Here is a 26364-nt window from a genome sequence, read left to right on the forward strand (position 1 = left end):
AGCCTCCCAAATGCTGGGATTACAAGTGTGTACCACCATGCTCATTTTTGTTTTTGTTTGTTTGTTTGTTTGTTTGTTTTTGTAGTACTGGAGATGGAACCCTTCTACCTCTGGGCTACACTCCCAGACCTATTTTATATTTTATTTGGAAACAGGGTCTCTTAAGCCAGCTAGGCTGGCTTTGAACCTGTGCAATTCTTCTGTCTCACCTCCCAAGCGCAGGGATTACAAGCGTGCGCCACCACGCCCGGCCATGCCCGGTTTTTATTCTTTATTTTGAAACAGGGTCTCACTGAGTTGGAAAGGGCCTCACTAAGTAGCTGAGACTGTCTGAGAACCACAATCCTCCTGTCTCAGCCTCCCGAGTGCTGGGATTACAAGCGTGTACCACCATGCCCCACTTCTTTTTCTTAAACACATATATGAATTTGTTTTATTTTTCATTGTATCTTATACCTACATAAGATATAAACTTTAGCCTTTTTATTGAAGTAAACATATATAACCAAAAAAGAAAGTGAGCTGGGCGTGGCAGTGGTGCATGCCTGTCATCCCAGTACTTGCAAAAAATAAATAAATGAATACATAAATAAATAAGGCTTGGGGTGTAGCTCAGAGATCTGGGTTCAATCCTAATAATAATAATAATAATAATAATAATTTAATGATATAGGGTATATAGCTCAGTGTGTTAGAAGCACTTGCCTAGCATATATGAGGCTTCGGGTTTGGTGCCCAGCACAAAAATAAATTAATAAACTGGGAGCCCTCGTGCACAGGAGCAGCCTGCATGGGGGTCTTCCCTCACCCTCAGGACAGAAGGTGGTGGTCACTCTGTCCTCAGCAGACATGCAGCTGGTTCTATCTTCCCAGCACCCGCACCCCCTCCAGAGGCCCTGCGCCCTTCAGCACAGGGCGCGCAGGCCTTTATCTGGCCCGTTTCCTCTCTAGGAAAACCAGATGTTGGAGCATAAGAGCTTGGCGGTACTCTCTCTCCATGGCAGTCCTATTCGTCCTCCTTCTGTTCCTCTCTGGATCCCCCCAGGCTGGTGCAGGTAAGGGCAGGGTGGGATTCCTCAGCTATTCACAGGATTGGGGAGACTAACCCCATCAGATATGTCTCCGCCTCTAGTACTGGGGAGATCCAGAGGCGATGAGGATCCACTGAATTCAGTGTCCTGTTTTTTATGTTTTGTTTTGTTTGGGGACTGGAGATCAAACCCAAGGGCATTCTACCTCTGAACAAAATGCCCAGTCTTTCTTATTTATTTATTTATTTATTTATTTATTTATTTATTTATTTTGCAGTACTGGAGATTGAACTGAGAAGCATTCTGTCTCTAAGCCCTATTTTTATTCTTTATTTTGAAACGGGGCCTCAATAAGTAGCTGAGGCTGACGTTGAACCTGTGATCCTCCTGTCTCAGCCTCCTGAGTACTAGGATTACAAGCGTGTGCCACCCCACCTGGTTTATTTTTCATTTTGAAACAAAGCCTCACTAAGTTGCTGAGGCTGGCCATGAACCTGCGATCCTCCTGTCTCAGCCTCCCAAGTACTGGGATTTCAGGTGTATGCCACCATGCTAGTTTCCTTTAGAAAATTAAAATGAGCCATAGGGTGGCCCATGCCTATAATCCTAGTACTTGGGAGGCTGAGACAGGAGGATTACAGGTTTGAGGATAGCCTCAGCAACTTACAGAGACCCTGTTTCAAAATTTAAAAGAAGTTGAAAGGGCTGGGGGTGTAGATCAGAGGTAGAATGCCCCTGGGTTCAATAGGAAGAAAAACAGAAAAAAGAAAAAAAAAAAAAAAAAAAGGACGGAAGGAAGGGAGGAACAAGATGGAGAGAAATTAAAAGTGAGTGGCCGGGCGTGGTGGCTCATGCTTGTACCATGCTTGTACCTCCCGCGCTTGGGAGGCAGAGACAGGAGGATCGTGCAGGTTCCAGACCTATAAAATAGGTCAGGGAGTGTAAGCCATAGGTAGAAGGGTTCCAGGAACCCCAGTACCACCAAAAAGAAAAAAGAAGAAAAAAGAAAAGTGAGTAAATGTTTCAGGGGGAGAGGGCATTTGCCATATATTTCAGACTCTTCCTCTTTTTTTGGTACTGAGGATTGAGCCTAAGGGCATTCTACCTCCAAACTACATCCAGCCCTATTTTTTTTTTTTTTTTCAGTGCTAGGGTTGGAACCCAGAGGCTCTGAGCTACACCCCAGCCCTATTTTTTTATTCTTTATTTTGAAACAGGTCTCACTGAGTTACAAAGGGCCTCACTAAGTAGCTGAGGCTGGCTTCGAACCCGCATGATCCTCCTGTCTCAGCCTCCCAAATGCTGGGATTACAAGCGTGCGCCACCACGCCCGGACTCAACTAGGTGCTTCAAAGCAGCACACAGCGTTTACATTTACCTTTCCTACACCCAGGCCAGGTCACAGAGGAGAGGAGGTAAACAGAGGCACTGATGGCCTCTATATAGGTTTAGGGCTAAAGGCTTTAATTGTCTCTAAGGCTTTTACAAATAGATTAATCATTAGGATGAAGGGCAAAGACATAGGGGAACTTTGCATTATAACAGCTGCTGCCCCCTCCCGGCCTGGGCGCCTGCACAGCACCCAGGCCCCGACTACGTTTTACATTTTGGAAATTAATGCCGAAGCAATCTTCCAGTACCAGCACACTGGGGAAATCCGGGGTTGAAGGTCACGGGGCTCAGCGTCATGGAGGTCTCTGGCCTCACACGACTGTCTCCCCACAGACGACATCCGAGCCATCTACGTGGCCTTGGGGGAGGCGGCGGAGCTGCCCTGTCCCTTGCCACCTACACTCCAAGGGGATGAACTCCTGTCATGGTTCCGCAGCCCCGCAGCAGGCTCCTCCACCACCCTGGTGGCCCAAGCCCCAGTGTCCAGGTCAGGCCCGGACCTCGGGAGACCTAGAAGGGAACCCAGGCTCAAACTCCTGGGAAACTATTCTCTGCGGCTGGAGGGCTCCAAGGACGGCGACGCTGGGCGGTACTGGTGTACTGTGCTGGGTCAGTACCTCAGGTACCAGAACTGGAGGATCTACGACGTCTCGGTGCTCAGAGGTAAGCAGCAGCGTGAAGAGGCCACCGGGACTCGGGGCGCCAGGCACAGGACTGAGGGCTCCCTCTCTCCCCATAGGATCCCAGTTTTCTGCAAGGGCCACCGATGGCGCCTCCTGTTCTATTCTCCTGTGCTACGCGGTCCCGGCCAGACGTCTGGACTCTGTGGCGTGGCTGGAGGGGCAGGGCCCCGTGAGAGGGAGCAGCAAGTCCTTCTGGGGTGACGGGGCTGCCCTGCTCCTGGTGTGTCCCGGGGAAGGACTTCCGGAGCCCAGGGGCCAGAAACCAAGGCTCATCCGCTGCGTCCTGCCTCAGAGCAGAGGCGTCAGCTTCAGCCTGCCAGGTGAACGGAAGGAGGCCACAGAGGGGATGTTCCTCTGGGACACCCCTCACCTACTGGTTAGGGGAGGAGGGGCGGGGGGAGGCAGGTCAGTCCAGTTGGGGCAGACCATTGTCTGTAGAAAGAAAAGGCCTTTTATTTTTTTCCCTCATTGACCCGAATCTGTAACAGAGAAGGGGGTTGTTAAGCTGGCCCTCTGGTGAAATAGACCAGCAGCAAAGATGCATGTTTTGATGGAATATACCATTGTTTAGAAATAGGATAAACTCAGCCGGACATGCGTGGCGGCACACACTTGTAATCCCAGCATTCGGGAGGCTGAGACAGGAGGATCGCGGTTCACGGACAGCCTCAGCTACTGAGTGAGGCCCTCCGCAACTCAGTGACTCAGTGAGACCCTGTTTCAAAATACTGAATAAAAAATAGGGCTGGGGAGAGAGAGACAGAGAGAGACAGAAAAAGAAACAGAGAAAGGAAGAGAGATATATGCAAGGATCTTATAAATGGTCCATTGATAGTGAAGGCAAAAGAAAAAATATATAATTGTTTTACAGTCAAAAGGCCATTATAGAAAGAAGGAATGCCATTGGAGGCAGAACAGCCCCTTTATGAGGCCGGGGAAGAGCAAATGGCTGCCATTTCGGGAAGCAAAGTCCAGTGAATGTGTGCCGGCCTATTGCGCTCGGCCTCCTCCCCGCGCTGGGTGGTGCTGAGACCCAGCAGGGCTTAGACAGCAAAGGAAACAAACGGGAGAACGGACTCCCTGGAAGGCACAGTGCTGCGGGGTTTTCTTGAAAAGGTGAATTGTTCTGAGGCCCTTAGCGCTGCGGTCGGCTCTGGAGCAGCCGCCCTTGTGGGCAGGCGCCCCGCAGGTTCCTCCTCATGTCCGCTCCTGGGCTCACAGAGAAATCTGAAAAGAAGGAAGGTGGGGCAGAGGGTGTTAGGGGGCAGGAACTCAGGAAGAGCTCAGGAAACTCGGGGGAGCCTTCTTTGGGGTCCAGGGGCAGGCCCCCTCACCGTCGCCCTCCCGGCTCTTGGGGTCTTTTCCCTGCCGCAGCCTCTGCGGATGCGGATGCGCCTCCGGCCGTCTGTGCCTCTCCCGCGGGCTGGAATGCGACCTGGATCCTGATGCTGTCGCTCGCAGTGGGCCAGGCCATCCTCATCCTGGCCCTCGGCCTCATGCTCTGGAAGCGGAGGGTGCAGGGGGTTCAGGGCAGAGGTGAGTCCCTCTTTCCCAGAGGTGTCAAAGCACCGGGCTCACCTTGCGCCTGCGTACCCTCTTCTCTCTGGGGAAGGAGGAGGGAGGAATGTGGCTTTGAGTTCTGATGACGTGTGTGTGTGTGTGTGTGTATCCACACTCAGTCCTATTTTTCATTTTTATTTCTGAAACAGAGTCTCGCTAGGTTAATGAGCGTCTCACTACTTGCTGAGGCCGTCCTCCAACCTGGGATCCTCCTGTCTCAGCCTCCCACGTACTGGGATTACAGGAATGTGTCATCACACCCGGCCCCAGCCCTATTTATTTTATTTTTATTTTGAAACAGGGTCTTGACAGGTTGATAAGAGTCTCACTACTTACAGGTTGGGGCTGTCCTCCAACCTGTGACCCTCCTGCCTCAGCCTCCCATGTACTGAGTGTGCAGCCTGTGCCGCAGCACCCGGCTGTGACTTCTCTTGTGTACATCTTGACTCCTTCTCCCCAGATACCTCCATTCTTCACTTCAAACCTGAAGTCCAGGTCTATGAGAACGTCCACCTGGCCCGTCTCAGGTGAGCACAGAGCTCTAAATCCCAAAGGGCAGCCGGGCGTGGCGGGCACGCTTGTCATCCCCGCGCTTGGGAGGCTGAGACAGGAGGATCGCGCGGGTTCGAATCCAGCCTCAGCTACTTAGTGAGGCTCTCAGCAACCTAGTGAGACCCCGTTTCCAAATAAAATATAAAAAAGGTCTGGGAGTATAGCCCGGAGGTAGAAAGCCTCTGGGTTCCGCCCCAGTACCACCAATAAATAAATAAATAAATAAATAAATAAATAAATCCCAAAGGGCCTGGGGACAGGAGTGGGACCTCTGGGTGGGCTTGGGTGGGGTCCCGGCCCTGAGGAGGTGGAGGATGGAGCTCTCCCTGATCTCTCCGCTTTGCTAACCCACAGCCCACCTGCCCACAAGACCAGGTGACCTTGGTGACTTCTGCGGCTTGGAGGGTGGCCCGCTGTCTCCCTGGCGTGTGGCATCTGAAGTTTTTCCTGAAAACCTCGGTGGGGTCGGGGCAGGGGGCGTGTGTGTGACTTTACTGTCCAGCTGACCTCTGGCAGCCACCCACTGGGGGTAGGGGGAGGGTGGGGGTGGGAAAGAGGAAGGGGAAGGAAAGGAGTGGCATTATCTCACGATGTCACTTACAAAAAGGTGTTGTCAGCAGGGCGTGGTGGCGCACGCTTGTCATCCCCAGGCCTGGGAGGCTGAGACAGGAGGATCGCACAGGTTCGAGGCCAGCCTCGGCTACTTAGTGAGGCTCTCAGCAACTTAGTGAGACCCTGTTTCCAAATAAAATATAAAAAGAGGTTTGGGAGTATAGCCCGGAGGTAGAAAAGCCCCTGGGTTCCACCCCCAGTACCACCAAAAAAATAAAAGTGTTGCCTCCGGTCTCCCTCTGTCTCTTTTTTTTTTCTTTCTTTCTTTTTTTTTTTGGGGGGGGGGCGTTCCTGGGATTGAATACAAGAGAATTCTGCCTCTCAGCCATACCCCCAGCCTTTTTATTTTTAATTTTGAAACAGAGTCTCACTAAGTTGCTGAGGGTCTCACTAAATTGCTGAGGCTGGCCTCGAACCTTCAATCCTCCTGTCTCAGACTCCCAAGTACTGGGATCACAAGTGTGCACCACTCCGCCATGCTTGGTCTCCCTTCATGAAGTAGCTAGTGGAGGGGAAGCACTCAGGGTGAGGGCCTGTGGTACTGAGGGGAGCCTGGGGTCGTTTTGAGGAGTGAGTGGGGGTGGGTGAGCAGGGGAGGATGAATGCGCCCAGAGACTTGAGCAGTGGTGGGTTCTCAGTCACAGGGGTGCCTAAGGAAGAATGAGGAAACTGAGGAACGGGAGAGGCTCAAGTCAAAGCAAGAGGAATGAGATAGATAGAGAGAGAAAAATAGAAGCAGCCAGGTACGGCGGCCCATGTCTGTAATTCCAGTACTTAGGGGGCTGAGACAAGAGAATCGCAGGTTTGAGGCCAGCCCCCATAATTTAGCGAGACCCTCAACAACTTAGTAGGACCCTGTTTCAAAATTTAAAAATATAATTTCAAAAAGGGCTGAGGATGTAGGGCGCGTGTGTGCACATGCACGCGCGCGCATACACACACACGAGCTAAGAATGTAGCTTAGGAATGAAATGCCCTCAGTTAAATCCCCAGTATCATAAAAAGAAGACAAGAATCAACATGTCTCCGAATTAAGCCCAACCTCTCCTTCCCCTAAGTCTCAGCCTTGCAAGAAAAGAGGTTGAGCTGGGCATGGTGGCGCGCGCTTGTCATCCCAGCATTCGGGAGGCTGAGACAGGAGGATCACAGTTCATGGCCAGCCTCAGCTACTTAGTGAGGCCCCTGCAACTCAGTGAGACCCTGTTTCAAAATAAATAATAAAATATAGGGCTGGGGTGTCTCCCAGAGGTAGAATGCCCAGATTCCATCCCCAGTACTGAAGAAAAGAAAGAAAGAAAGAAAGAAAGAAAGAAAGAAGAAGAGGAAGGAAGGAAGTTGAAGGAGGTTGAGGGCAAGTGTTTTTTTATTTTTTATTTTGGTAGCACTGGGGATTGAACCCAGTGGAATGTTACCTCTGATGCACCCTTGGCCCTTTTTATGTTCATTTTTAAATTTTGGAACAGTCTCACTAATTTGCCCTAGACTGGTCTCGAACTTACGATCCTCCTGTCACAGCCTCCCAAGTACTGAGGTTATAGGCGGGGTGTGCCACCTCAGAGGGCTCAGCAAGCACTTACTTTTTGTTGTACTGAGGATGGAACCCAGGGGCATTCCACCTCTGAGCTATACCCCCAGCTTTATTTTTTATTCTTTACTTTGAAACAGGGGCTCACTGAGTTCAAAGGGCCTCACTAAGTAGCTGAGGAACCGCGATCCTCCCGTCTCAGCCTCACGAATGCTGGGACTACAAGCGTGCGCCACCCGCCCGGCTTAGCAAACACATTTCATCAGTTTCCAGACTTCCTCAGAAGGAAGGGGAGGGAACCAAACTGGAATGGGGGTTCCTGCGCTGGATTCCCAGCTCAGGCTGCCTCATCTTGGGCACACACGCTCCCCGGCGCTCCACCGTGACCTCTGACTCCCAGGAGCACCGCATGCCCGCACCCAGGGCTCGCACCCTATCTCCTGGTATAGAGGGAGTGCCCGCAGTAGCGCAGTAGTTATGCTGGGCTCTGAACCACCTGCAAGTCTGGGCTGGTGACGTGGAAGGGCACTGATGTTCCCAATTTGGGTATTTTCTTTCTTTCTTTCTTTTTTTCTTTTCTTGTGGTACCAGGGAATGAATCCAGGGGCATTCTACCTCTGAGCTACACCCTCAGTCTTATTTTTTATTCTTTATTTGAAAACAGTAACTCCTTGAGTTACAAAGGGCCTCACTAAGTAGCTGAGGCTGGCCGTGAACCTGCGATCCTCCTGTCTCAGCCTCCCAGCCCCCAGTCTCAGGCCTGAGCTGGACTCCAAGCCACATGCTCCTAAGAACCGCCACTGGGTCCCCCCCTTTGGAGTCTAGGCTCCAGCTTGGGTTTCACTAGAGAAAAGGATCCTGGGAAGTGTCAGCCGAAGCCTCCACGCTGCGTTGGCAGAAGCCAAGGTATTGGCAGGAGGAGGATGGGGCTGACAGATGGGAAACGAAGGGGCAGGAATCCAGACCCACCCGCAGCAACGCGTTCGCGGGCACACTCACCCCCTGCACGGAGGCCAGCCTTGCTGGGCTCCCGGAAGGTCCTTTTGTTAACAGGTATTTTTTAAACATACTTTTATTGGTGTACTGTGTCTACATCATAGGGAGGTTCAAAGTGATACAAACGTCCCCGCGCACAGGTGTTGGCCCCGCCCCAGCCGCCCACCCCCTGCAGGACTGCGGTGAGGCTGGTAGACGTCTTCAGGTATGCTCACAGCCTTAACGGAGCCATTCCCTTCAGCAAGCCTCCTCTCCCCGCGTCCCTCCCGCTCCGCTGCTCTCTCTCCTCTTATCTGAAGTCCCCCCTTTGCTTCCTGTTTTTCTCGAGCTTCTCCACAGGACAGAAAACATAAAAGCCCTGACTTTCTGCGCCTGGCCCATCTCATTTGGTGTAATATTTTCTAGTTCCATCCATTTCCCTGCAGATGACATAATTTTGTTCTTTTTTTTTTTTTTTTTTTTTTGGTGGTACTGGGGTTCCTGGAAGCCCTTCTACCTCCGGGCTACGCTCCCAGACCTATTTTTACATTTTTATTTGGAAACAGGGTCTCCTAAGCCAGCGCGCGGGGCTGGCTTCGAACCTGCGCGATCCTCCTGTTTCTGCCTCCCAAGCGCGGGGATTACAAGCATGCGCCACCACGCCCGGCTTTTTTTTTTTTTTTTTGGTGGTACTGGGGTTCCTGGAAGCCCTTCTTCCTCTGGGCTACACTCCCAGACCTATTTTATATTTTTGAAACAGGGTCTCTTACGCCAGCATGGCTGGCTTCGAACCTGCGCGATCCTCCTGTCTCCGCCTCCCAAGCGCGGGGATTACAAGCGTGCGCCACTACGCCCGGTCATAATTTTGTTCTTTATGGCCAAGTCAAATGGCATTCATTGTGTGTATAGACCACATTTTCTTTACCCATCCATCTGGTAAGAGAAGCTGGGTGACATATAATTTGGCTATCCTGCGCAATTTTTTTCCTTTCTTTTCTTTTTCTTATTTATTTATTTTGGGGTACTGGGGATTGAGCCCAGGGGTATTCTACCCCCAAACTACACCCCACCCCTATTTTTTATTCTTTATTTTGAAACAGGGTCTCACTAAGTTGTAGGACTCACTAAGTAGCTGAGGCTGTCCACGAACCTCCATCCTCCTGTCTTAGCCTTCCAAGTACTGGGATTACAAGCATGTGCCACCATGCCTAGCTTTCTTTTTCTTTTCTTTTCTTTTTTGATAGTATTTGGGATTGACCCTAGGGGTATTCTACCCCTGAACTGTACCCAAACCCAATTTTATTTTTATGCTAATTAATTAATTTAGTGGTACTAGGGATGGAACCCAGTGCCTCCAACCTCCAGACTACAGTCTTCAGCCCTCTTTTCATTGTATGATCTATTTTATTTTATTTTATTATTATTATTTTTTTTTTTTTGCAGGTCTGGGGATGGAACCCAGGGGCAATCGACCTCCAAGCTACACCCCCTGCCCTATTTTTTATTCTTTATTTTGAAACCGGGTCTCACTGAGTTGCAGAGGGCCTAAGTAGCTGAGGCTGTCCATGAACCACGATCCTCCTGTCTCAGCCTCCCAAATGCTGGGATTACAAGCGTGCGCCACCACACCCGGCTTATTTTATTTTATTTTATAACAATCTCCTGAGCCCGTTTATAATCCCAGTACTTGGGAGGTGATACAGGAGGATCTCAGGTTTAAAGTCAGGCTCAGCAACTTAGTGAGGCTTTCAGCAACTTAGCAAGATCCTATTTCAAAATAAAAATTAACATTTGGGAGGCTGAGACAGGAGGATCGCAGTTTTCGGACAACCTCAGCTTTTTAGTGAGGTCCTCTGAAACTCAGTGAGACCCTGTTTCAAAATAAAGAATAAAAAAATAGGGCAGGGGATGTAGCTCGGAGGTAGAATGCCCCTGGGTTCCATCCCCATTACTGCAAAATTAATAAATAATGAATAAATAAATAATTAATAAATAAATAATAAAATAGGATGCTGGGCACAGTGGTGCACGCTTGTAATATCAGTACTTGAAAGACCGAGACAAGAGGATTGCCGGTTCGGGGTGAGCCTCAGTTACTTAGCGAGGCCCTCTGCAACTTAGTGAGATGTTGTTTCAAAATGAAGAATAAAAAATAGGACTGGGAGTGTAGATCAGAGGTAGAAGGCCCCTGCGTTCAATCCCCAGTGCCACAATAAATAAATCAATAAATATAAAATAAAATAGGGCTGGGGGTGTAGGTCGGAGGCAGAGTGCCCTGAGTTCAATCCCGAGTACCACAAAGCATATGTATGTTTGTTTAGAAACAGGATGTCACTAAATTGCTGAGAGAGCCTGGCTTCACACCTCTGCTCCTCCTACCTCAACCTCCCAAGTAGTGAGATTACAGGAATGCATTACCATACCCAGCTTTAGTTTTTATTTTGAAACAGGGTCTCACTAAGTTGCCAAGGCTGGCCTCTAACCTGAGATCCTCCTGTCTCAGGCTCCCAGGTCCTTGGATTACACGTATGCACTACCACCTCGCCCAGCTGGAACAGATGTTTTTTACGAGCCTGGGCTCTGGGCGGGTACCTGCCGGGGCTAGAGCAGTGTCCATGGGAATGGGGTCTTTGGGGGTCTGCGGAGGTGCTGGGCCCAGGGGTTTGATGACTCTACAAAAGCTGGTTCTTGGACTCGTCTCGAATGTGTCTGCACAGGTGTTTCTGGGGTCATGGTGCTGGTGGTGGAGTCCTGGGTTGAGAGCTGCAGAGGCGCCCAGGAGGCTAGAGGCGGAGGTGGCGTCCCCAGAGGAAGCGGGCCACCAGGAGGAGCAGGGTGGTGAGGAGGAGGCCGGGAGGCCGCCGCGGTGCGGAGGCTGTGTTGCACAAGTCGCGGTCACAGCAATGGTGCTGCAGAGTGTAGGTGCGCCCCCGGTAGGTGGCCCGGCCCGGCAGAGGGCACTGGGCCCGCGGGAGGCAGCCTCTCCGCTCGATGACCTCATTCCACTCTGTGGGATGAGAGAGGATGCTGAGGCCGGGCCAGCAGGCAGGCAGGAAGGGGGCAGAAGGGAGCCACCTGGACAAGGGCCACTGGGCCTACCTGAGGTGCCAACACTGATGCCGCAAGCCTCCTCATCCTGGCACGCGGTGGGAGCAGGGTGGCAGGGATTGGCAAAGCCGCAGGTGTAACAGCGGAGCCGTCCTCGGGCAGGGGAGGTGCCCAGACCTGTTGGGTCCGTGGAGATCAAAGCAAGACTGATGGGGCCAACAGAGGGACTCGCAGAGAGAGGTGGCTCGCAAAGGAGGAGAGGAGAGCCAGAGATGGAGGCCAGCAGAAGTAGAAAAAGCGCACGCTTGTAACCCCAGCATTCGGGAGGCTGAGACCAGAGGATCGCGGTTCGCGGACAGCATCAAATTAAAAATATAATACAGCTGGAGGACCAGGCGTGGTGGCGCACACTTGTCATCCCAGCATTTGGGAGGCTGAGACCGGAGGACTGAGGTTCGTGGACAGCCTCAGCTACTTAGTGAGGCCCTCTGCAACTCAGTGAGACCCGGTTTCAAAATAAAGAATAAAAAATAGGGCAGGGGGTGTAGCTCGGAGGTCAAATGCCCCTGGGTTCCATCCCCAGTACTGAAAAAAAAAAAAAAAAGAAGAAGAAGTAGAAAAAGAGATAAAAGAGATAAGGAGCCGGGCTTAGTGGCGCATGCCTGTAATCTCAGGATTTGAGAGGCTGATCGCAGGTGAGGAGATGGCCGCAGCAACTTAGCGAAACCCTGTTTCAAAATATAAAAATAGGAGCCAGGTGTGGTGGCACACATTTTGTAATCCCAGTACTTGGGAGGCTGAGGCAGGAGGATGGTAGGTTCATAGCCAGCCTCAGCTACTTAGGGAGACCCTCTGCAACTTAGTGAGACCTTGTTTCAAAATAAAGAATAAAAAATAGGGCTGGGTGTGTATCTCAGAGGTAGAATGCCCCTGAGTTTAGTCCTTAGTATCAAAAAATAAAATAAAATAAAATAAAAAGCTTAAAGCCAGGCATAGTGATGCATGCTTGTAATCCTAGCACTTGAGAGGCTGAGACAGGGGATTGCAGGTTCACAGCCAGGCTCAGTTACTTAGTGAGATGCTGTTTTAAAATAAACAATAAAATAGGGCTGGTGGTGTAGCTCAGAGGGGAATGCCCCTGGGTTCGACCCCCAGTACTGCAAAAGAAATACATACATACATACACACATACATACATACAGGGCCATCTCTAGTACTGCAATAAATAAATTAATTAACTAATTAAAAAGGGCTAGGGTAGCTGGGCATGGTGGAACATGCCTGTAATCCCAGTTTTTGAGGCTGAAACTGGAGGATCAGAGATTCAAAGCCAATCTCTGCAATTTAGCAAGACTCTGTTTCAAAATAAAAAGGACTGGGGGGTGTAGCTCAGAAGTAGAATGCCCCTGAATTTAATCTCCATTGTTGAGAGGGGTGGGGTGTAGCTCAGAGGTAGAACCTCCCTGAATTTAATCCGCAGTAATACACACACACACACACACACACACACACACACACACACACACACGCCCCAGACGGGCAGGGAGGTGGAGGGGAGAGAGAGGGGGGTGGAAAAGTTAAATAGATTGGCTATCAGAGACAGATAAGAAAATAGGAATCGACCTTGACCCAGGGATGCAACACAGAAGCCAAAGGCAATATAAGGGGCCCGACAGGTGAGTGTTCAAGACACACGGAGGAGAGCAGAGGCCTCTGAAAGGCAGCGTCTGCTCTTCAGGGACCATCCCAGGGCTGGTTCCCAACGCTGGCTGGCCTCCCCAAAGTCGCTCTGGCTCTCCTCTTGGCACCTGCCATTTCCCTCTCCCTGCTAACCCGCAGACCCCGCCAGCCCCTGCCCAGCCCCACTGACCCCGGGGTTCCCCAGCCCACCCTTACCCAGCGCCCCACCGAGGAACAGGATGCAGAGGAAGATGCTGGAGGTGCCCATGGCAGGCGCCGGGCTCAGGAGTCCGGGGGAATGCGGTCTACACCCCGAGAATGGCCATCTGAGCGCGACGAGGCGGGACCAGTGAGTATGCACACCTAGGGAGAGAGTCTGGGGGTCCCACGTGACAGGCTCACCCGCTCCCCTGCCCTGCTCCTGTGCGCACCTCTCACCCCCTCCCTGCCCGTGCCTCGAGGGTCTTCTCGTTCCCTCGGTGTTTGTGTATAACTCTGCTGTCTGCCGCTCCAGAGTGGCGTCTGTCACCTTCCCTCCTTCCTGTCTCAAGCTGTTCCCTGGCACGCCTTATGCGTCCTCTCTCTCTCTCTCTCTCTCTCTCTCTCTCTCTCTCTCTCTCTCCTGTTTTTGGCTTGTCCCCCCCTTGGTGCTAGTGTACTGTTCAAGGTCAGGTCACCCTCCTCAACAGCCCCAGCCTGTGTGGCATCAGCAATACTCATCCGCCCACAAGGCCCAGCTGTGGCGGGGACCCACCCACACAGCCCAGCTGTGGAGGGCCCGGCCCCACACCCCTTTGATCCCCCCAAGCCTCAACATTTCTACCCCATAATTATCCCTCTCAGCTTTACTACCTGGGAGGAAAGAATTAATGAGGGGTGGGGTGGAAGGATTGATGCGATTCTTCTGGGGAAGAAAGAAAAGACTTGGGCCAAAGGCTTGGAAGGGTGCAGGGAGAGGGGCGCGTGCGGAGTGTGTGGGTTGGGGTTTGAGAGATCGGAGACAGGGCTAGGAGCTAGGTCAGTGGCACAGCGCTTGCCCAGCATGTCCAAGACCCTAGGTTCTGTCGGAGGCCCTGGGTTTGAGGACCAGGATCATGAACAAGATGAGGAGAAGTAAGACCAGGAAGGGTGTGGGCAGGGGCGACAGTGAGCAGCAGTTTTCATAAACTTTGATCTCAGGATGTCTTTATACTCTTAAAACTTACCAAAGATCACACAAGAGCTTTTCTTCATCTGGGTTATATCAAGACTGGCTCCATTAGAAATGACAATAAGCCCAGACAGGAGGATCGCGGTTCGCGGACAGCCTCAGATACTTAGTGAGGCCCTTTGCAAACTCAGTGAGACTCTGTTTCCAAATAAAGAATAAAAAATAGGGCTGGGGGTGTAGCTCGGAGGTAGAATGCCCCTGGGTTCCATCCCCAGTACTGCGAAAAAGAAGAAGAAGAAGAAGAAGAAGAAGAAGAAGAAGAAGAAGAAGAAGAAGAAGAGGAGGAGGAGGAGGAGGAGGGAGGAGGAGGAGGAGGAGGAGGAGGAGAAGGAGGAGGAGGAAGAGGAGGAGGGGGAGGAGGAGGAGGGGGAGGAGGGGGGGAGGAGGAGGGGGAGGAGGAGGAGGAAAGAAGAAGAGAAGGAGGAGGAGGAGGAGGAGGAGGAGGAGAAATTAAAATAAGAAAGCTGAGCATGGTGGTGCATGCCTATAATCTCAGGACTTGGGAGACCCTGTTTCCAAATAAGAAAATTGGCTGGGAATGTAGCTCAAATGTAGAATGCCTCTGGGTTCAATCCCTAGTAAAGAAGAAGAAGAAGAAAAAAAAAGCCAAGAATACATGCCTATAATCCCAGGACTTGGGAGGCTGAGACAGGAGGATCACAGGTTCAAGGCCAGCTTCAGCAACTTAGCAAGACCCTGCTGCAAAATAAAAAATAGAAAAGGCTTGAGGTGGGCTCAGTGGTAGAAAGCCCCTGGGTTTAATCCTCGGCATTAAAAATGAAAAAAAGAAAGAAAGAAAGCTATTCTGTGCTAACCAAAGGCAGTCTTGTGAAAGTTAACTCTGAGTTCCCTGTGGCGGAGTGAGAGGAGCCGCCTTGCTTTTCCTCTTGGTGAATCGCTGAATGCCAAGCTCCTTAGGAGACGGCTGGGTTTTTGTAGCTGAGGCTACAGGGATGTGTTGTTTGGGTTGAAATATATGAAGAAAATTCAACCTCACACATCTCACACACATGTGGCGTGGGAACTGGAAAAGGAAGCTCCTTTGAGGAGACTCCCAAGCGCCGTCGGGCCGCGGTGCAGACCTTCTCTGATGAGGGAGTCTGAGCGCCTCTCCGGGCCCCTCCCTGTCCCCCTTGGGGCCCTGGTCCCTGCTGGGGAGACTCTTTCCTCCCTTTTTAATAGCCCTATAAAGCCCAGGGCCAGGGGGATATAAGGCTGGCAGAGCAGGGCCAGGAGGGGGGCGGGCGGGCGGGAGAGGCGCCACCGACACGGACACCATGAGCCCCCGCTTCGTTGGGGTCCTGCTCATCATCACAGTGCTGCGGGCTGCCTCTGGTAAGGAGGAAGCCCGTTTGCCTCGCCCCGGCTGGGCCTCTCCCTCTGCTGGCAGCACCCCAGAGGGCCGGGTCCAGCACCGCTTCTCTCCTGCCAGGGAACCGCATGCGGTACTACGACTGCGGCGGGAGCCCCTGCAAGGAGACCCTGGCCATCTGCGGAGAGGGGGACGGCTGTGGCTTCCTGGAGCATAAACCCCAACCCGGCCTGGAGCAGACCAAGCTGCCTGGGAACCGTGAGTCCTCAGTTCCCCCCCACCCCCTAGCCCTTCCCAGCCCCCACTTTAATCTCTCTGGCTTCCAGAACCTTCCGGGCGCAGCCTGGCCTGGGGCAGATGGTGCCGCTGTCGGAGCAGAGCTGTCTCTGCCCCTTCTGGCTCCTGGCACTGAGCCCCTGAGCATCCTGCCCTTCTCCGCCTCCCTTCTCTTTATTTTCCTGAAAGACCCTCTCACAAAGGGGCAGCTCTATCCCTGAAGGCACGGGCGGAAGGTTAAACCCGTCTCATGGGCACTGGAAAGGGCTGGGGAGGTTTATGTCTGGGCATCCCTATGTTTTAATTTTTTACTTTGAAATTACTTTTTTTTTTTTTTTTTGGTGGTACTGAGCGTGGAACCCAGAGGCTTTCTACTTTCTACTTCCAGGCTATACTCCCAGACCTATTTTTTTATATTTTATTTGGAAAGAGAGTCTCACTTAGTTTTTGAGAGCCTCACTAAGTAGCTGAGGCTGGCTTCGAACGTGTGCAATCCTCCTGTCTCAGCCTCCCAAGTGTGGTGATTACAAGCATGCGCCACCACGCCCAGCTATGACTTTTGTGTGTGTGTGGTACTGGGGATGGAAACCAGATACCATATCAATATTCTTTTCTTTTCTTTCTATTTTGCAGTACTAAGGATTGGACCCAGGGGCATTCTACCCTCAAGCTATATCCCCAGCCCTATTTTTTATTCTTTATTTCTTTGTGTGTGTGTGTGTGTGTGTGGTACTGGGGATAGAACCCAGAAGCGTTCTACCTCCAAGGTACACCCCCAGCCTGTCTGTCTGTCTTTCTTTCTTTCTTTCTTTCTTTCTTTCTTTTTTTTTTTTTTTTTTTTGGTGGTACTGGGGTTCCTGGAAGCCCTTCTACCTCTGGGCTACACTCCCAGACCTATTTTATATTTTTTAAATTTGGAAACAGGGTCTCCTAAGCCAGCGCATGCCGCTGGCTTCGAACCTGCGCAATCCTCCTGCCTCCGCCTCCCAAGCGCTGGGATTACAAGCGTGCGCCACCACGCCCGGCTAAAAGGGTCTCACTAAGTTGCTGAAGGTCTTCGCTGCCTCGATCCTCCTGTCTCAGCCTCCCAAGCACTAGGATTACAAGCGTGCGCCACCACGCCAAGCCTTATTCTTTATTTCGAAACAGGGTCTCACTGAGTTGCAAAGGGCCTCACTAAGTAGTAGCTGAGGCTGTCCACGAACCACGCTCCTCCTGTCTTAGCCTCCTAAATGCTGGAATTACAAGCATGCGCCACCACGCTCAGCTTCTTTATTTCTTAAAACAGGGCCTCACTAAGGCTGGGGGGGGGTCTCACTAAGTAGCTAAGGCTGGCCTCAAAGCTGCAATCCTCCTGTCTCAGCCTTCCAAGTACTAGGATTACAAGTGTGTGCCACCATGTCTAGCTCCAATGTTATTTTCTAATTTTTCTTTTTTTTTTTTTTGTGGTACTAGGGATTAAAACCAGGGGCATTCTACCTCTGAGGTACACCGCCAACCCTATTTTAATTTTTATCAGGAAACAGCCTCCCAAGTACAGGGATTACAGGCTTGCACCACCACACCCAATTTCTTCTCTGAGTTTGATAACTGTATTACAGTGATAGGAGGGGTTAGCATCAGGGTAAGCTGAGGAGGGGACTCTGTACTTCTTTCACAACTTCTCAGTCAATCCAAAGTCATTTCAAAATAAAAAATTAAACTGGGCGTGGTGGCGCCAGCTTGTAATCCCAGCTTTTGGGAGGCTGAGACAGGAGGATTCAGCCTCAGCTGCTACTTAGTGAGGCCCTTTGCAACTCAGTGAGACCCTGTTTCAAAATAAAGAATAAAAAGAATAGGGCCAGGGTGTAGCTCAGAGGCAGAATGCTTCTGGGTTCTATCCCCAGTACTGCAAAAAAATAAAAAAATAAAAATAGGGCTGGGGGTATCACTTAAAGGTAGAACGCCCTGGGTTTAAATCCCTAGTACTGCAAAGAAGAAAAAAAGAAAAGGAAACAACATTGATATATTACTCGCTAATCTAGACTTTATTCAGTTCAACCAGCTCTTCCACTCATGGGTTTTGTTTGTTGGTACTGAGGATTGAGCCCAGGGGCACTCTGCTTCCGAGCTACACCTGCAGTCTCCTCTCTCTCTCTCTCTGTCTCTTTTTTTGAGTTATGAAACGGAGTTTTGCTAAATTGCTCAGGATCTCACTAAGTTGCTGAGACTGATCTTAAACCTGTGATCCTCTTGTCTGACTCTCAATTACTAGGATTACAGGTGTAATCCACGTGTAAGCCTCACGTGGCTATTTTGTTTATTTACTTTTATGATAGGTTTTATAGACTGCTCTCAATTTATATTTACATGCTATTTTACTTTTTGTGGTGCTGAGGATTGAACCCAGCGGCATTCTAACACTGAGCTACATACCCAGCCCTATTTGATTTATTATTATTATTATTATTATTATTATTTATTATTATTATTATTACAGTACTTGGGATGGAACCCAGGGGCATTCTACCTCTGAGCCACACCCCCAGCCCTATTTTTTATTCTTTATTTTGAAACAGGGTCTTACTGAGTTGCAAAGGGCCTAAGTAGCTGAGGCTGCCTGCAGACCGCGATCCTCTGGTCTCAGCCTCTGGAATGCTGGGATTGCAAGCGTGCGCCACCACGCCCCGCTTATTTTTTATTTTGAAACAAGGTCTTGCTAAACTACCATGCTCTAGTCTTGAAACTATGATCCTCCTGTCTCAGCCTCCAAAGTCCTGGGGTTACAGGCATTCGACACCTGTGCCCAGCTTTATTTGCTATTTTGGCATGATGAAATTGTGGTTATGTGGGTTTGTTGTTCTTGTTGTTGTTTTTGTAGTACTGAGGATGGAACCCAGGGGTATTCTACCTCTGGGCTACACCCCCAGCCCTACTTTATTTTTATTTTGAAACAGGGTCTTGCTAGGTTTTGAGGGTCTCACTACGTTGCTGAGGCTGACCCCAAACCTGGGATCCTATCTCAGCCTCCCAAGTACTGGGATTACACGTGCGTGCCGCCACGCCCGATTTCCTTCTGTGTTTCAGACAGGAGTTCCACACAAGTGACTCGTCTTCTCGGTGCATCACGGCAGCAAGTGTGCTCGCTTTGATGGCCTGGCTTCAGGGAGGTGTTGTGAGGGGTAGAGAGGCCCTCGGGGCTTTTGGAAATCGCGCGTGCTCTTGCCCGGGATGGGTGAGTCCTGAAACCAGCAGTTCAGCAGCCCCGTCCTATTCTTTCTCTCAGCCTCTGTGACTCTGAGTCACCACCGCCCAGCCTGCGTGGCCACCCATCATTGCCACCCGGTGAAGACTGAGTCGGTGGGAGGCCTGACTTATACGGCGCACAAGAACTGCTGCCCCGGAGACCCGTGCAGCGCCGCCCAGTCGAGCACCGCGGCCCCGACGTGCATCTTGGCTGCAGTGGCCGTCACTCTGGCCTGGCTCCTGCCGGGACTGTGGAGCATGTAGAGAAAGTAGGGGCAGGGAAGGGAGCCAAGAAGCCCTGGACAGCTAGGGTGAGAAGACTTTGTGACTCATTAAAAGCTCTTGACCAGCCACGTGTGGTGGCGCACGCTTGTTACCCCAGCATTCGGGAGGCTGAGACAAGAGGATCGCGGTTCGAGGACAGCCTCAGCTACATAGTGAGGCCCTTTGCAACTCAGTGAGACCCTGTTTCAAAATAAAGAATAAAAAATAGGGCTGGGGGTGTAGCTTGGAGGGAGAATGCCCCCGGTTCCATTCCCAGTACCACACACACACAAAAAACCCCAAAACAAAACCTTGACCAGCCAGGCGTGGTGGTATGTGCCTGTCATCCCCATACTTGGGAGGATTGCAGGTTGGAGACCAGCCTCTGCAACTTAAGAAGATTCTCAGCAACTTAGAGAGATTCTGTTTCTACACACACACACACACACACACACACACACACACACAATTTTTTTTAAAGGGCTGGAATACCAGCATTTGGGAGGCTGAGACTGGAGGATCGCAGTTCCTGGACAGCTTCAGCTACTCAGTGAGACCCTATTTCAAAATAAAAGAATAAAAAATAGGGCAGGGGGTGTAGCTCGGAGGTTGAATGCCCCTGGGTTCCATCCCCAGACCTGGAAAAAAAAGAGCTGGAAGTGTAGCTCAGAGGTAGAATATCTTGGGTCAAATCTCTAGTAACACAAAAATAATAAAAATACAAATAAATAGATAAATAAATAACTATGAACCATTCTAGAGCTGACTGGAAAACTCCATCTATCTCTTGCTGATGGGAAGGTTGGAGGGGTAAAATGGGGGCATCTAGCCAGGCATGGTGGCACAAGCCTGTAATCCCAGTACTTGGGAGGCTGAGACAGGATGATCCCAGATCATGGCCAGCCTCAGTAATTTAGTGAAGCCCTTTGCAACTCAGTGAGACACTGTTTCAAAGAATAAAAGGTAAATCTGCGGGTAGAAAATATTTTTTTCACATGAAAAAATATAGGGACATCCAGGTTGTAGTTTGGGGACCCCCAGCCTATCAGTAGGCTTAGTTTCAGTTATGAATTCTTGAACCAGCAAGAACAATGGAGATATATAAATTATAAATATAAATACATAAAATATATATATTAGGACTGAGGGTGTAGCTCAGAGAGCTAAAATGCCCTAGGTTCAGTCTCCAGCAACACACACACACACACACACACACACACACACACACACACACACAGGATGAAAGAATGTCCCTGAGTTCAATCCCCAGTACAGAAGGAAGAAAGAAAAGTCCTTGTTCTAAGAGGCTTGGATACCCCAGTTAGTAAACAGGCCCGAGGGGCTAAGGAAAAAGTGTCGGGGCCCCATCCCCATGCACCTCTCCTCTGGGGAGCCCCGAAGCCAGGCTGCTCCTCCCTCTTGGCAGAACATCAGGGGCGTGACCTACATTTAGGATAAGGGTTGTTTCCCAAACACTGCAGCCTGTGTGCCATCCCCAGACACTGGCAAGGAGGGCGGAGGCTTGAAAAACCTGTTCCTCGATTTGCCTGAGCTCAGCGCCGTCCCCCCCCCCCCGCCCCCCAGTCTTAGGTAAAGGGCCGGGAGGTGCTGCGAGAGTTCCTTCCAGGGCGGAGGTCTGACCCAATAAATTCACAATTAGACACAGACATTCATTACTCAAAATGGAAAGAGATGAGTAAAGGTCTCGGGCGTCAGTCCCACACAGTAGGGCCATCAGGTCCTTCCTGGGGGCCTAGGTCAGAGCCCCATTCCAGGCCCGGCTCCCAATCCCTCCCCAAGGAGGGCACAGTGGCTTGCAGGAGACTAGGTGGGGACCCCTGCAGGGTCAGTGGCGGATCTGGAGTGGTCCAGAATGACCGGGAAAGGACTCCGAAGGACAGGCAGGAAGACCGCTCTGGGCGCTGTCTCACTAAGGAACCGGGAGGAGGCTGGAGAGATACTCCTCGGAGGAAGGGGCGCGGGGAGGGCGCGGGCACCCCGGCCATGGGCTCGCAGGGAGGGAGGCTGAGCCGAGGCAGCTGGGGGGCGTGTGGCCGGTGTCTCAGTGCAGCAGCCAGAGGCCCAGGCCAGCCAAGGAGGTGAGGAAGACCAGGGCCAGGGCGGGCGTGGGCCGCGGGGCCGGGCTGTTGCAGTTGTCCTTGTCACAGCACGTGGTGTTGTAGTTCAGGCCCAGCTTGCGGTTGGTCTGGTTGTAGGCCTCCCGGCAGGGCTCCTCAGCCGTGCCGCAGCGCAGGTTGGAGTAAAGCCACATCTTCCCTGGGGTAGGAGGGGGCAGGGAGGGCGGCTGCAGTGGGCACCTGGCTGGCCGGCGCCTCCCCCCACGCTGCCACCCACCAGGCTTCCTTCCTGCCAGCTTTGCCCAGCCCTGCCTTCCGCCCTTCTCAGTCTAGCCTTCCTCCCGCATCTCCTCCTGAACACAAATCCTCATGAGGCCTCATGCCTGTGGCTGTCTGTCTGTCTGTCTGTCTGTCTCTCTCTCTCTCTCTCTCTCTCTCTGTAGTACTAGGGATGGAACCCAGGGCCATTCTACCTCCAAGCTACACCCTCAGCCCTATTTTTTTATTCTTTACTTTGAAACAGGGTCTCACTGAGTTGCGGAGGGCCTCACTAAGTAGCTGAGGCTGTCCGCGAACCCCGATCCTCTTGTCTCAGCCTCCTGAATGCTGGGATTCCAAGCGTGCGCTACCATGCCCGGCTTGTGGCTGTCTCTTTTTTTGTGGACTCAGGAACATTCGACCTCCAAGCTATGACCCCAGTTCTTTCTCTTTCTCTCTTTCCTTTTACCTTTGTTTTTGGAAACAGGGTCTTGCTAGATTACTAAGAATGTCACTATGTTGCAGAGGCTGGTCTTGAACCTGCGATCTTCCCATCTCTACCTCCCCAGTACTGTCTCACTAAGGAAATGGGAGGAGGCTGGAGAGATGCTTCTCAGAGCATCTCAGGGATCTCAGTTGTGTGCCAGTTCTCTCTTTTCTTTTCCTTCCTTCCCTTCCTTTCTTTCTTTCTTTCTTTCTTTCTTTCTTTCTTTCTTTCTTTGTAATGAAAATGGAACCCAGAGGCACTGTATCTCTGAACTGCACCCTCCAGCCCTGTTTTATTTTTTGGTTGGAAACAGGGTCTTGGTAGGTTGATGAGAGTCTCACTACTTGCTGAGGCTGTCCTCGAACCTATGGTCCTCCTGTCTCAGCCTCCCAAGTACTGGTATTACAAGCATGTGCCACCTGGCCTGGCTATATTCTTTTATTTATTATTATTATTTTCGTGGTGCCGGGGATGGAACCCAGAGGCTTTCTACCTTTGGGCTACAATCCCAGACCTATTTTGTATTTCTTATTTGGAAACAGGGTCTCACTAAGTTGCTGAGAGCCTCACTAAGTAGCCGAGGCTGGCTTCGAACCTGTGCGATCCTCCTGTCTCAGCCTCCCAAGCGCGGGGATGACAAGCGTGCGCCACCACGCCCGACTTATATTCTTTTATTTTGAAACAAGGTCTCACTAAGTTGGAGAGACTGGCTTCGAATCTGTACTTTTCCTGCCTCCCAAATATTGGAATTATAGGGGTGCATCACCACGCCCAGCTCACTGTCTCTTTTTTATGGTGTTTTTTTTATATCATTCTAGCACCTACATCATGGGGTTGTCATGAACATACACTCACTGAAACAGTGCATGTAAAGACACAGACTAGAGCCTTGCGCATACTTATCTTTGATAATGGGCATTCAACCCAGGGGTCTCTACCTCTAAGGTACACCCCAGCCTTTTTATTTATTATTTATTTATTTATTGTATGGGGCATGGAACCCAGGGGCCTTCTATTCTTTTTTTTTTAAACAGGGTCTCACTAAGTTTCTTTCTTTCTTTCTTTCTTTCTTTCTTTCTTTCTTTCTTTCTTTCTTCTTTTCTTTCTTTCTTTCTTTTTTTCCTGCTCTGGGGATGGAACCCAGGGGCATTCAACCTCCAAGCTACAGCCCCTGTCCTATTTTTTATTCTTTATTTTGAAATAGGGTCTCACTGAATTGCGGAGGGCCTCACTAAGTAGCTGAGGCTGTCTGCTAACTGCAATCCTCAAGTCTCAGCCTCCCAAGTACTAAGGATTGATTACAAGTGTGCACCACCACACCTGGCTTTTTTTTTTTTTTAACTTTGAAACAGGATCGCGCTAAATTGCTGAGGCTGGCCTCAAGCCTGAGATACTCCTGTCTCAGCCTCCCAAGTACTAAGCCTGGCTAGCACATCATTGCTGTAATTCTCTGATGTGCCTCAGTCTCAGTTCCAGGTTCTCATACTGCCCCTCAGCCACCAAACAAGGGACCTTACCGAGGTACACATTTGTTGTCAGACATTTCTGTCCTTCATCCAGGCGGCAGGACTGCCGGTCCATGCAACCCAGCACGGGGACCTTGTAGCAGGAATGACAGCGAACATCGGCTGTGGAGACACAAGTCGGGTTGAGGTGATGGGGTGTCTGAGCCACGTGGGGAGGAGAAGCAGAGCTGGGGTGAAGGGTAGAGAAAAGCCTGTCAAGAAGGTCCTGTGAAGCCAGGCGTGGCGGCCCACGCCTGTAATCCCAGCATTTTGGAAGGCTGAGACAGGAGGATCACTCAGCTATTTAGTGAGGCCCTTTGCAAGGCTCAGTGAGACCCCGTTTCAAACTAAAAAATAAAAAAATAGGGCTGGGGGTGTAGCTTGGAGGTAGAATGTCCCTGGGTTCCAGCCCCAGTAATGCCAAAAAAAAAAAAAAAAAAAAAAAAGGCCTTGTTTGGTCCCAGGGAACAGAGCAGGTGAGTGTCTGGTGAAAGTGGGAAGAGGGTGGAGCTGTTCTTTGTAAAAGGCCCACACCCTAAGTATCTTCCTCCACCCTGCTCCATTTGGGATGAGTCAAGAGGAGCACAGCTCCCCAAACAAACAGCAGCCCAGGGCCAGCTGCGATGTGAGGAAACGCGGGGGAAGGCATGGAAAAGGTCGGGGAGAGGATGGAGACGCGCGAAAGGAAGAAATGGGAAGACTAAGCTGGGCCTGATGGCGTACTCCTGTGATCCCAGGACTTGGGAGGCCGAGGCAGGAGGATTGCACGATGGAGGCCAGTCGCAGCAACTGAGGGAGGCCTCATTTCAAAAAGTAAAATAGATAAATACAGCTGGAGGTATAGCCTAGGGTAGAGTGCTTCTGGGGTTATTGAACCAGTACAAGAAGAAGGATGAGAAGAGGAGGAAGAGAAGGAGGAGGAAGGAGAAAGAGAAGACGGAGAAGGAGAAGGAGGAGGAGGGGAGGAAGAAGGAGGAGAAGGAGGAGGAGGGGAAGAAGAAGAGGAGGAATCGTAGTATAAAAATCACGGGGCTACAACACATCGGGGAATGGCCTGGACCTTGAGGCTGCAGGAAAGCCACTGTGGTCACCTTTAACAATTTACTCATCACACTGGGAGGCTGCCAGGAGTGTGGGAAGAGGAACCGGTCCTGTCAATGGAGTCCTCTCTACTACTCCAGCTCTCTGGCAGAAGGCATAATACCTGGGAGACAGGTCATCAGATTCCATCTCTTGCCAAAATGGGAGACGGTGGGTGCAGAAGGTGCCACCCCCAGAATTCCTGCTTCCGCTAGTTCAAGGTTTGGGCATTTAAGGTTTGGTGAAGGGGAGGGAGTGTCCCCAGCACCCCCTCCTCCTGAGGCTTGGGGAGAGGTCCCTGGAACCATCCAGAGAGCTTGCATTCTCTGTGGGGTGCGGGTATGCAGCTCAGAGAGGAAGAAGGTGAAACTGAGAAGGGCAACTGATGGCTACCTAGGACCCAGAAGGAGCAGCTGGAGGGGTGAGGACAGAAGGAACCGTGGGCCCCTGGAGAACTGGGTTGGACCGGGGCTGGCCAGGGACCGAATAGCACTTTCCAGAAAGAGAACACCTCGCAGTGGGGAATGAGACCGGGAGCCTTGGCAGATGAGAAAAGTGGGTTTCTGGGGTGGGGTATGAGGATGGCAACCTGGGTCCTTGAGAACAGGGACCAGGACCCTGTCAGGGGGAAGCCACAGGAGCTCAGCTGGCTGGGGTCGGGGTTCTTGGGATCCTGAAAAATGGGTAAATGGGTAGGGGAGGGAGCAAAGGTCCTCACTGGTGAAGCCAGGCCCTCGAGGTCCCCAGAAGCTTACCTGAGACCCAGCAGAACAGAGCAGGCAGGGTGAGCAGCAGGAGGCCTTTCATGGTGAGGGTCCTGAAGATGGTAGCAGCCACGGGAGCTGACCCAGGAGGACTTCAGGGATCCCGCTCTGGATGCCCAGCGGCCTTTGGGGAATTTATAATCTCAAAGGCCCCTCCCTTCCTTGCTTGAGCCAGCCGGCACCTCCCTCCCTATTTATGCAGAGCTGGCTAGAGAGAAAGACAGGGCTGGGGAGGGGCTGGGCAGGCCTGGTTGTGGAGTGGGGCTGGGGGAGAGGGACAGGGGAGGGCGAGCGCCACGAACGGCCAACTCCATTTTGGTTGTTGGTTTGAGGACCCTCAGCTGGGAACCCCGACTGCTCACTCCTCTGAAGGAGTGTCATCAAAGGCCTCTGTGATTTATAGTGGCCACCGTGTTGCCTTCTGCCGGCTCCCAGGAAGCAGCCAATGGGATGTGACCCAAGCGAATTTGGGTCCCCGGGGGAGGGGGGCCGCCGTAGCCAGAGATGGAAGGGGCTCAGTCCATCTGGGATCAGCTGCTTGGTCCAACTCTCACTTCAGTCACGAATGGTTTGTGACCCCTTGGTGATGTCACAGCAGCTCCCAGCCAGGAGGTCACACCCACCTGCCACGCGGGTGTACTACCAGGCCCCCAAAGGTTGGGGGCACCTCGGCCCCTCCACTTGGGCTCGGGTGGCTGTGGTGACTCCAGTCCAGTGAGGACGGCCGGAGTACCGGGCGCGGGGTGTGTGCTTCAGCTCCAAACGCCTCCCCAGTCAACACCTGTGCACTTGGGTGGCACACCGTGGGCGGGCCAGCGTGGGCACGGTGCGGTGAGGCAGAGGCTAA

General features: G+C 51.5%; 4 protein-coding genes across 4 annotated transcripts; 2 read left to right on the plus strand and 2 right to left on the minus strand.

Annotated features, from left to right (window-relative positions):
* Window positions 1–997: 997 nt before the first annotated feature.
* LOC308273295 (lymphocyte antigen 6 complex locus protein G6f-like) lies at window positions 998–5597 on the plus strand (the record flags this gene model as incomplete). The annotated part of the gene is made up of 6 exons (XM_080710375.1): window positions 998–1055; window positions 2757–3086; window positions 3163–3426; window positions 4481–4642; window positions 5127–5193; window positions 5573–5597. The coding sequence occupies 6 exons, from the start codon at window positions 998–1000 to the stop codon at window positions 5595–5597; spliced, it is 906 nt and encodes a 301-aa protein (XP_080566501.1).
* A 5516-nt stretch (window positions 5598–11113) lies between these two features.
* On the minus strand, window positions 11114–13326 carry LOC308273296 (lymphocyte antigen 6G6e-like; the record flags this gene model as incomplete). Its single annotated transcript, XM_080710376.1, has 3 exons — window positions 11114–11337; window positions 11421–11555; window positions 13275–13326. The coding sequence occupies 3 exons, from the start codon at window positions 13324–13326 to the stop codon at window positions 11114–11116; spliced, it is 411 nt and encodes a 136-aa protein (XP_080566502.1).
* Window positions 13327–15545: 2219 nt separating this feature from the next.
* LY6G6D (lymphocyte antigen 6 family member G6D) lies at window positions 15546–19345 on the plus strand (the record flags this gene model as incomplete). The annotated part of the gene is made up of 3 exons (XM_080710377.1): window positions 15546–15603; window positions 15701–15838; window positions 19122–19345. The coding sequence occupies 3 exons, from the start codon at window positions 15546–15548 to the stop codon at window positions 19343–19345; spliced, it is 420 nt and encodes a 139-aa protein (XP_080566503.1).
* A 2062-nt stretch (window positions 19346–21407) lies between these two features.
* On the minus strand, window positions 21408–25560 carry LY6G6C (lymphocyte antigen 6 family member G6C; the record flags this gene model as incomplete). Its single annotated transcript, XM_080710154.1, has 3 exons — window positions 21408–21622; window positions 23686–23796; window positions 25509–25560. 3 exons carry the CDS (start codon window positions 25558–25560, stop codon window positions 21408–21410), a joined length of 378 nt encoding a protein of 125 aa, XP_080566280.1.
* Between the last annotated feature and the right edge of the window lie 804 nt (window positions 25561–26364).

This window comes from Muscardinus avellanarius (genome assembly GCF_963383645.1).
Source record: "Muscardinus avellanarius genome assembly, chromosome: 14".
Taxonomy (NCBI): Eukaryota; Metazoa; Chordata; class Mammalia; order Rodentia; family Gliridae; genus Muscardinus; species Muscardinus avellanarius.